Source organism: Nuphar pumila, chromosome 4 (assembly GCF_984573655.1).
Source record: "Nuphar pumila chromosome 4, dmNupPumi1.hap1.1, whole genome shotgun sequence".
Taxonomy (NCBI): domain Eukaryota; kingdom Viridiplantae; phylum Streptophyta; class Magnoliopsida; order Nymphaeales; family Nymphaeaceae; genus Nuphar; species Nuphar pumila.
In genome coordinates this window covers 128,836,196-128,847,752 of record NC_143252.1, presented here as the reverse complement: position 1 = coordinate 128,847,752, position 11,557 = coordinate 128,836,196, and the positions used below count along the sequence as shown (strand labels likewise).

Below are 11,557 nucleotides of genomic sequence, written 5' to 3'. Positions count from 1 at the left end.
CAATACAATGTTTGCTTTGTTTTTTCTTTCAAGTACTTGGAGTGGGGGCATTTGGATGTTCCTGATAGTTTTGGTGAATTTGAAAACTTGGATTTCACCAATTCTTTGTTGTTATACCATTTAAATATGATACATATGCTCTTTTCATTGCTGACAGGAACAGTCAAGATGGTAAAAAACTACAGTAAAATCGCATGTTTCTGTGCACAGGGCAAGATCCATGACGCAATCATGATGTTCAAATGTGAGGTTTCAATTACTTTCTTCTAACACAAGTACTTGCACAATATCTTAAGGAAATAACCTTGCAAATGGTATACGAAAAATCAAATGACAAGAAGAATATTTTCAAATTTAAACCATCAAATTCAAAACAAGTTCTCCTTCAAATAACATCATCCCCATATATGTTGCAATCCTAGCTGACGAAATGCAGTGGTTTGAATGATTTAATCCTCCGTTTTAAAATGGCTAAGTTTGGTCATCCACCCAGTAATTAACATTGAAAAGTATCCTCGTGGCACTAATGAAAAAATCAAAATATCCGTGTGTTGGTTCTTATATTCTTCAGTACCTTCATTGTCATTTGACCAAGCCTCGCAGAGAGTAAGTTTCAACTGTTTACCCCAACTTTATTCTGTGTACTGCCATCTTTTTGACAGGGAAATCCTTGGCAGTTTGCTCTTGGTGAAAGGCTTGCTGCATCCTTATGGGCAGGAACTCAGAGGTCATGTCTCACCCCATCCTGTTGATTTTCTTTGTGATTAAATGAACTTGCACATACATACCCATAGTGACCTCGCTTTGTGATCGCTTCATATGCTACAAGGTCATCAGTTTATCCCCAAGATACAACCAGATCTAGGCATTCATTCAATGATATGAGGTGGTCATTTAAAGCTAGTCAAAGGCGTTCTAAAAGGATCTCTATCATTGAGTGTGTGCCTACCAGCTACCTAAAGATGACAGTCTCACAGCTCTTTGATCCAATCAAGCATTAATAAATGCATGGTCTCCAATTTCACCCTTCATCTCCATCCGAGTATCCAGACGATCAAATGCAGGCCTACTGCCAGTTTTTATTGGTGGGGCTGTGGACTCGTGGGTTTTTTTTTTGTGGTGGGAGTGGGTTGAGATCAAAGGAGCGGCTAAGTGCCATGGGTACGTGACACTGACCAATCACATGACAGTATTGTATGGGGCCGACAGCTACATAAGTGCAGGCCCTACATGAAATGAAAGCATGGCACATGAAATGCTGTCATCTTCAACTCTCTCTCTCTAAAATACCCACTGGCTTTTGTTTCTCATATTTTATTTCTTTTTTTACTAAGGTGGATCCGGACCCACTACTGAGAAAGAAAAAGACACTCCCCTTTCACTCTCATTAACCACATGTCTATCTTAAAGGCCCTAAACTAACTCTCTCTCTCTCTCTCTCTCTCTCTCTCTCTCTCTCTCTCTCTCTCTTATATACACCAAAACTTTTTCCCCAATCAGCTTTAATCGGCTGCAGCGTTTTCTCTTTTTTCTTCATTGATTTTGGGTTTCATCTGATTGTTGATTTCCAGCGCCTCTTCCACCTGATCTCTCCATCTTCTTTCAGTTCCCCTCCACCATGGGATTGTACCAGTAATCAAAGCCTGAGCCATGAGTTGCACTGGGATGGCATTCTTCCCCACCAAGTTCATGCTGCAAACTCCCCCACCTCCTCCATCATCATCATCCCATGAAGAGGAGCATCCTCCTACAAATCTCACTCCAATCATCCCCACATGCACACCCCATGATTTTCATGGTCATTTTCTCCTTTTCCTTTTAGCCTTAATCTCTCAACACCCACCTTCCCAAGTATTGCTGTATATACTATTTGTTTCAAATTGTCATCTAAATTTCTCTGTGGACATGAGATGCAGGTTTGGCATCATTCCTAGGGAAGAGATCCATGTCCTTTTCAGGGTTGGAGATGTGTGAAGAGATGAACGGTGATGACGAGCTCTCTGACGACTGCTCACAAACTGGAGAGAAGAAGAAGAGGCTCAACATGGAGCAGGTGAAGACTTTGGAGAAGAACTTTGAGATGGGCAACAAGCTTGAACCTGAGAGGAAGATGCAGCTCGCCAGGGCTCTGGGATTGCAGCCCAGGCAGATCGCCATTTGGTTCCAGAACAGGAGGGCAAGGTGGAAGACCAAGCAGTTGGAGAAGGATTATGATCTCCTCAAGAGGCAGTATGAAGCAGTCAAGTCGGACAATGATGTCCTCCATGTCCAGAATAAGAAACTCCAATCTGAGGTAATCTCGTACTGAAATCTTCATCAACCAGCCCCACTTGATCTTCTAATCAATTGAGGTCTCTTCACATATACATATATACTTATGTTCCTTGTTTGTTTTTTTAATCATTTTTGAAGTTGGTGCAATATGAGTCGCCAAGAGATGACTTCCATTCCTCACTCTTCGTCATGTTTTAGCAAGCGTAACGTAGGAATTCTCTCAAAATTTGATTATCACCTTTTAAAATCCGAGTTCAGTTCCGTTCTGGTAAAAGTTTGTTCCGATGGATCTGATAACATACAATTTGGAGATGGATCACTGGCATTCTGGCACTGCTTAACTTCATACTTTTGACTGATCTGATTTAATTTCTGTTTTCGTTTTCTCTTTTCAATTCCTAAATATTGAAAATGAGCAATACAGAAAATCTTGCTACTACTGTAATGAACATGCTAAATAATGATTTGAGCTTGGAAAAGAAGAAAAGAACTTCATGACAGGAATGATTAGCAAATCAGTTTTCTTTGTTTTCCAACTTCCAATTTAAGAGGTGCAAAATAAATACACTGACTATAAGGTCAACCATCCTAGCGTCACTTTTACATTTGCATACTTAACTTCATAGTGTTTGTGGGGTCTGGGCCGTTCATCTTAAGTAGATGAGTTTACATTTCTTGGTGCCCGAAAGAATAACCCCTTCCCAACCTTCATTTCTTTTCCTTATTTGCCATAAATTTTCATAAGAGTGAGATTTTCAATCACGGGTAACAGTTTTTTTTATCATTGACAAATTTCTTTTCACTGTCAATTTTAATTGCAAAGGAAAGATCACACTGAAAAGAGGACAAACAGCATCTATACCGTTTCTTATTATTGATATTATCACTGTTTCCGTTATTGTTATGTGATTGGAGTTTCATGTTTTTGACTTGTTTGAAAATCAAGCAATCTAAAGCAAGAATTATATTGCTAGAAGCCGGAATTATGTGAAAGGTGTATTAATTAGATGATTGAATTGACAGATCATGGTACTGAAGAAGAGCAGAGATACAGAAGCCATCAACCTGAATAAGGAGACCGAAGGATCATGTAGTATCAAAAGTGAGAACAGCTCTGATCTCAACTTAGACATATCCAAAGCAGCAGTGGACAGCCCACTATCTCCACATGCCATGAGACCCATATACCCTCCAATGAGGCCCGCAAATGTTGTCCAGTTCTTTCAAGGATCCTCAAGATCAGACCTTCCACCCCAGAAATTCATGGCCACCACTGCATCCGCTGTCGATGAAAACACGGTTCATGAGGAACAATTCTGCAACATGTTCTGCACAATGGATGATCACACTGGCTTCTGGCCATGGACAGATCATTCCCCTCACAGTTTTCACTGAGACCATTCTTAATTTTATTCTGCCATAAATTGCCTCTCCTTTTCTTTTCCTTTTTCTGCCTCTTGGGCCTGCTTGCATTCTAGTTGGTGTATAGGAAAAAACATTTCAATTGCATTCTAGTATGATTGAAGGAAAGCAAATGCGCCCAAGAGCATATGCTTCACTTTTCAGCCAATTAAGCCCTTGAGTTTGAGCCATTTTTCTCATCTGACATGCAATTTTGTATGACGTCAGTAAGACTGTCTCTCCAAGAGGAACTGAGGGAATCCTTCCAACGTTTTCTTATATATCAAAATTTTTTACAATTTAGATCTGAAACACTGAACTGTTCTTGCCATATTTTTTTTGGCTGTTCATTCAACGCATAGAAATGAAAATCCTATTTTGTCCATGAAACTCCAATGAGTGAACAAACAACTAGGCGATGACCCGCACCATGACACCGCAACAGTGCCTTGCACAGCCATGCCAGAGAGAGAGAGAGAGAGACTGTCACATGCTGCATGCATTTATGACAGTCTCTCTCTCTCTCCCTCGCTCGCTCGCTATATATATATATATATATATATATATATATATATATATATATATATATATATATATATATATATATATATATATATATATATATATGTGTGTGTGTGTGTGTGTGTGTGTGGTTGTTGGTGGGTAAGGATCCTCATACTTGAAACGCATAGGGAGAGGTTGTTTTGAATAGATCTGACCCTATGGATGTATTTAGCATTGTGAAAATAGTATCAATCAAACCTTAGATTATAGTTTTTAACATAAAATATGATTTTTTGAAGTTTAAAATCAATACATTGTAAGATATTGATTTTTCATCCACTAAAATGTTCAACATCCAACGGCCAGCATTTACTAGACCAAAAACGTAGATCATATCTATGCAAAAAAACTTAACATAAAAAAAATATTAGAGTTTTTCACTAAAAGGTTCCTTTCCCACAAGGGTAGTATGTATAGCTTTTGAATCATCAGACACACATATATATATATAGGGAAACTGGAATATGTTTACCAACCAAATATGTTTGCTTGTATGAATCGAATTAACCCTGCAGATGCATTCAGCGTAGTCCATTTTGCTAGGAATAGACCGTTGGATTATCATAATCGGATCAAGAAATATGATTTTTTATGCTTGAATATTTAAAAAAATTCTAAGTCTAGTTGATTTTCAACCCTTAAAAAAGCACTCTTCTACATCGTAATTGGATGATCCAAGAGCTTATTTCTATAAAACCAAAAGTCTAGATCACATCCCTACAGTGAAATTTTCGAAAACAAAATAAAAAAACCTATGAAAGTCTTGGTTCATACCATTCAACATATTTTGGTTGGTAAACAATATATATATATATATATGCATGTTTTCTCAAGGGTTGAAAAATTAAAGGACTACAATTTTTTCAAATTTCAAACATTTTAAAATCATATCTTTTCTTCAAAAGAAAATGTAGCCTAAGATACGGTTCCTAATAAAGGAACCATGCTGGACACCTGTTTGTTGAATCTTTTAAAATTAGCATCTATCATTTATGCACTAGGGACGTGCTTAGTTGCACAGCTACCTCTCTCTCTCTCTCTCTCTCTCTCTCTCTCTCTATATATATATATATATATATATATATATATACACACACACACGAAAACCCGTACCATCAAACAGGCTTTCGTTAAACTCAGGTTGGAGCACGGCTGCATTCCATGCATAAAAAAATTGAATTTTTGACATTCAGTGACAGTCCAAGACTGCCGCCAAATGTACCAAAAGCGCACAAACAGCTCGCACCGCAGATCGCGAGGGCAATCCGTGGCACGAGTTGTTTTGATGTAATTTACGTGTTACTATATATATGTGTGTGTCCATCATGGTGCCAAACCACCACAAAAAATACTCTTGATTTGCATAGATTCGACCTTCCAAAGCAAAAACTAACCTTTAGATGATGTTCAACATATTTCACTTTCTTTTTCATGTATTAAAGTAAACTCCAATATGATGTTTTGTGACAATTTTAAACTACGCTCCTCTCCAGGAATTGTGATGCAAACCATATCTGTTTCACTATACTGAATGGTATAATGAAATTTTAAAAATTTTAAATTGTGAAGCCTTTAAAAAAATTATAGAGATGGAGACGAGTGAGGGGGAGAGGCCTTCATGGGGGCCATTCGGATACAGGAGATCTCGGCCAGGGGTGGGTGTCTTCCAGTGGAGGTCTGCGCAATGCTTGCGGCCATCGTTCTGTCTAAAAATTTCAAAAGGACTCTCCCCTTCACTTGTCTCCATCTCTCTAAAATTTTTTAAAGGCTTCAAAATTTAGCAGTCCACAATATGTAAAAATGTTACGATTGAAAATATTATGTCTTTACATTGAAACTACTTAATCAAAAGTACATTCCCTAGTAAAAGAACCATGTTGAATGCACCTGTGGGGTCAAGTTGATGAAATAAAACTTGCATCTGAGTTTTAATAAAGCTAGTGTAGAGTGCAGCAAATATTTTTCCTTATATAGTTGTAGGTGTGTTTTGAGAGTACAAGAGATGTGGCGAGTGTCATGAAGAATGCATTAGAGGGGAGAATTAACATACATTAAATTGATCCTAGTGTAGTGGAATTCTTCCTCAGGCTTGATAGAGTCAAATGTATCTGGGCCTCCAAAGAGTGCATGTATACTTTAATGCACCTTGGGAATCTTGGGGTCCTAGGTAGCGATTGTTGTTGGAATGATAAACCTCCAGGTTTCCCTTTGATTGCAATATGTGAAATTTCATCTTAATGTAACTGGTCAGGGACATCCTAACCCCAGCTATCAATCCAAGAAAAAGGTGTTTTTTGCTTAATTTGATCCTATAGTTGAGTTTATAGCATTAATTTACCAAAAGACATACTTTGAACAAATTTAAGTTGATAAAAAGCTTGTCTGAGATCTGTCTTATCATCAAGTTTTAGTGTGATATTAGACATTTTTTTCTCTCTCTAAAAACACATCTCAACAAGAAAAATGTCTAATGTAGTAATACATGTTTTAGGTTGAGTAAACTATGATAAAACAGTGTTGATATAAAAAATTTACCAACAAGAAATTTTATTGATTTTGAAAAATAATTTACGAAAATATTTTCTTTACAAAACTCGCTAGTATGAGATCTGGTTGTTCTTCCCAAGTGCAAGGTATAACCTCATCAAAGTTGAGATTCCCACTCAGAATTGATTTTCCATAGTCTCTTCTATTTTTCACAAGCATTTGTATTGTAAGCCTTGAGTGGTGGATCCACACTACAGGAAATTTGTGTTTTACTGGTAGCGCCATTGTAAAATGAGGTTTACTGGGACAGATTTCTTATTGCGTCAAAGAAAATGATTACACTGGCGCAGGGAACCCCAGCCCCAGTGCAAACATTTTTTTCTGGCACGTCTCTACATTATGCCAAAAAAAAAAAAGTATTTCTCTGGCGCAACTTCTATTTTCGTCAAAGATTATTGGCTTTCACTGGTGAAGCCTATGCTCTCATCAATGAAAATCCTCTTTCACTGGTGCAGTCCTCTAGTGTGTTAGTTTAAGAGTTTTTTTTTCTCATGCAGAGGATTCTTGCATCACTGAAACAATGAAATATTTTTGCAGGAAGGGGGAAACAAAACATCTCTTTCCCTTGTTCTTTTTCATTCCCCAAAACATCTCCCTCCTATGAGAAACACAACTTTCTTTATCATCCCTCTCTCCAACCCGATGTCAGATGCCAGACGTTGGATGGTGTTGACGATCGCGTGATGCCGGACATCAGGTTTGAGGTGCTCTCTCTCTCTCTTTACTTTCTCCCTGGAATGGAGACGTCAGATTCCTCGATCTCGTGATGGTGGGGGTTCACAGATTCGCTTGTATCTGGTCCTGTATTTTAGTGTGGTAAATTTACACTCGAGCTGTCATATTCACAAAATTTAGTAAGTATTTAAATAAAAAATGAAATACTATAGAATTTGAGTGTCTACATGGTCCAACACTCAACAAAGTTCAACATATCTTGCAGATGAAAGTTTAGTCCACTAATGTATTTGGACACTAATTGTTCTTCACTTTCTTGAATATCATTTTAAGCAACCAAATCATGAAGCTCCTCAGTGTATTGGTCAACAGACTTTGTACCTTGTTTTAAGTTTTGATATTTTTGATAGAGCTCTTGATGATAATTGAGAGGTAGGAATTGAGCATACAACTTCTATTATGCTCCCAATACTCAATTAGTGCACGACCTTGATGCCTACATGTCTGCTTGAGTTGTCTCCACCAGGCTGCAGCTTTTCCCTTTAGCCTAAGGGCAACTAACCTGACTCGCTTCTCTTCGAGGACTTCCTTAAATTCAAGAATGTCCTTAACCTCGTTTATCCAATCCAAGAATTCTTCAAGCGTACTCGATCCCTTGAATTTTGGAATTTCAAACTTGAGGTCGGATCCCCAATTCGACCTCCTAGGCTGGTTTACAATTCTATTGACTTGTGTTTACCTATATGCATCGAACTCACTATCCAAATCGTGCAAACTAGTGTCACAACTTCCTCGAGATTTGTGCATGCTTCGCTCATATTATATTTCTCACTCCCTAGTGAGTTCTTTCATTCTTCTATTCAATTCATAGACTTGTTATCGCAAGTCATGATTCTCATACCTAAGATTACGGTTCTCGTTTTCAAGGTTAAGCTCCCCTCGATCACGCCCACTCATTTGCCCAGACATGACAAAAATGAACCCCGGGATACTTCTAGGATCAGAAAAAAAAATTCTAATACGACGATCTGATATCAAAATTATGTGAATCCGATAAGGAGCCGATTCGTGATCCAAGATTCAAATGAATCTTGATGCGTGAAAGCTAAAAACATGATTGATTAGATCCAATAGGTTTCAGTCCAGGGTCATTTTAACCTAGATGCACTCCAAACTAACGAATAGCACCAATACAAAATCTATAGGTGATAGGTCTGCCTTTTTGGATAATCCAAATTTATGATTTTCTGACCAATGATGGTCAAGATACAATCCTGACATGAGAGCAGAGGACTAGTGTTCATAGGTTGGGACTCCTAGAACTGCTCAATAAGGACAGGCCAGAACGGGGATGTTTTATGGGAATTCAGATGAATACCCAAACAAAAAAGTTAAAGATATTTTAGTTTTGGATCTAAGAAAATAAAAATCACATGAATCGAAGGTTGTATAACTCTGATATGATCTGGACAAGAGGACAGACTGGTATAGTCCTGAACAATTACTAGTGGAATTGTTCTCTCTGTTCTAGGACACATTTGATAGTCCAGATGATTGATTCAACAAATTTGACAAACATGAAAGTTGTAGCCATTTTAATTATTGATCTAGAAAAATAAAAATTACATGAATTGAATGTTGTATTTCTCTGATATGATCAGAACAAGAGGATGGACTGGTATAGTCTTGAACAATCACCAGTGAGCCTATTCTCTCTATTCCAAAATACTTTTGACAATCAAGACAAATAAATCAAAAATTATGAAAAACATGAAAGTTATAGCTATAGGTGTTAGATTTCCAACAAGCTATTACACATGAATTTTTGTTGTCTAAAATGGGAGATACATTGCAAACAGTGTGACTATGTCTAACAAGCAAACTATCATAAATTCGAGTTACGGTTTACACGGTTCAAACAGTTTTTTAAGATTAACCAGATTTTAGTTTTAGATTTACTGTTCAACCTACACACACAAACACTTCTAAAGTATTTTCTTCAATAAAAAATCGCCCTTCCTCCTTTACCCCTGATGATGCGTAAAATACTCATAATCATAATATATTTGTATTGCATAAATGCATCATTTATATGTTTAGAACCCACACTTAGATGCATATAAATGTCATTAAGCTACGGTTCAAATTTTGTTCAAATCGGACTTAAAATGAGACAGATATCGCATTTTTAGTGAAACGGGTCAGACCTCAGGGCAAAATGGGTCAAAAGGGGATCCAAACGACCATTTGGGCCTTGAATCTAAGCGAAAACTCCAAGATCCACCCCACATCAGCCCAAACTCGAGTTTTAGAACATTTGCTAAATACCTTATTAGAAAAGGGTGCCCGGCAATTAAGTATTTTTTAATCTCTTTCCTGGAATTTCCAGAAAAGAGTGCTTGAACTATAAAATCAAGTTTCAAAACCCTACTTCACATTTTTTGCCCTTGAGAGTGCGCCCCCAACACCCGATTCTCACTCCTCCAACCTTCTTCCTCAGCCCCAAGTCGCCCCATCCTCTTCACCTTGGGTTTCTAGGCTTTGCCAAGCTCCCATGGCCGTCGTTTTCTTCCTCTTTCATTCCTCTTCTTCTCCATACGTGCCTTCTCTTCTCCTCCTTGTTGAAACTGACCTTCCTTGCTGTGTTTTGCAGGTTGCAGCAGTAATGGTGGTGGTCCAGCTGTGTAGGGGGTGATGTCTACCCCTTCACAGCCAGCCGGCTCTACCACCATCTGGCTTTCTATACCATCCACGCAATCGGAGCCTCACGCCACCATTAGAGCGCCATCAGCCGCGGTTTCCAGCAGCTTGCAGCAAAGGCAAAGTGGATAGCACCATTGAGGGTTTTGGCGCACAATCTGGGCGAAATTTCACCTCTCCTCTACCATTTCATTCCTCGGACTGCCGGATTAGTGTACGGTAAGCTTCTCACCCCCTTCTTCTAGCTAAAAACCCAATTTCGTGTGGTTTATTTTTCTGTTTTCATTGCCTGCATTTTTCCTATTTTTCCAGTCATAGCTAGAAGTATTAGTGCTTAAACCAGCACTGTAGATGATTTAGGTGTTTGTTGAAGTGATGTTTTTTTTGGATTTAGCATTTTCAAGTTCAACTGAATTGCTTTGCAAGGTTAGTGCATCAACGGGCTAAGATACTTCTAGTCGGTTGAAGCTCTTTAGTGTAGAGTCTAATTCAGCACATAATATATATTAGTTATGTTTTGAGTGTGTTTAATTAGGTTTTAATTCTGTAAAAATGTGCTCTCTGTTTCTGTTTTTTATTATATGTAAATGGCCCAAAATCGGGTAGATATCCTCTACCCGATTTTAGCATTTTGTAGTTAGAAAAATAATTAGAATATGCAGTTGGTTCCCTGTGTTAGTAGCATTTCTGTGTTAGTCTAAGTGTTGGTTAGTTAGTTAATTAGGTTGTGATGCTATAGATTTAATTATGTATTAGTTGAATTCTGATTTAGTAGTGTTTATGTAGACTTTCACATTAGCCGATTTTTGGGGTTTAGATAGATTGTAATGTTTAATCTTCCTTTGTAATTATCAGCAGGTCATTTAAATTAAATTGACAGCTTAGAAACATACCCAGTCGTGGGTCAGTCTAGACCACTTTAGATTTTAATTAGGTTGTTTCAATTATTACAAACTTATTTTTCTTAGTCTTTGAAAACTCGATTTGAGTATGCTTGGTTTTAGTGCTATGTTTGGTTCTTGCTATTACAGTAAATAGCCGGTTAGCAAGGTCTTATGAAGTCTAAATTTATAGCTTAGTTGCATGATTAATCTAATTTAGTTAGTATTTGCATGTTTTTTAGAATTTTAGCCTAGAATTAACCCATATTTCATGTGAATAACTTGAGTAGTGGTGTTAGATTCCGATTCCTTAGCGCAATTAAGTATGTTTACTGTTAGGTAAGTGGTTTTAGAATTATAAAGGACTGTAATTACAGGTGTTTTAAGCAAGAGTGCAAACATTGCATTCATTCAAGTGAATAGTGTACTGAAGTAGAAACCTGATTTTTGCATTGATTTTTGCTCGTTACCTTATGTGCAATATTCTGAGTTTTCTCAAAATTGTTGTTCTATGT

The 11,557-nt window shown here is 37.6% G+C and overlaps 1 protein-coding gene across 1 annotated transcript; it reads left to right on the top strand.

Annotated features, from left to right (window-relative positions):
• The first annotated feature begins 1,498 nt into the window (after positions 1–1,498).
• Positions 1,499–3,862, top strand: LOC149841015 (homeobox-leucine zipper protein ATHB-13-like). Its single transcript, XM_090004630.1, has 3 exons — positions 1,499–1,798; positions 1,917–2,293; positions 3,298–3,862. Exons 1-3 carry the CDS (start codon positions 1,651–1,653, stop codon positions 3,667–3,669), a joined length of 897 nt encoding a protein of 298 aa, XP_089860756.1. The 5' UTR covers positions 1,499–1,650; the 3' UTR covers positions 3,670–3,862.
• The last annotated feature ends 7,695 nt before the right edge of the window (positions 3,863–11,557 follow it).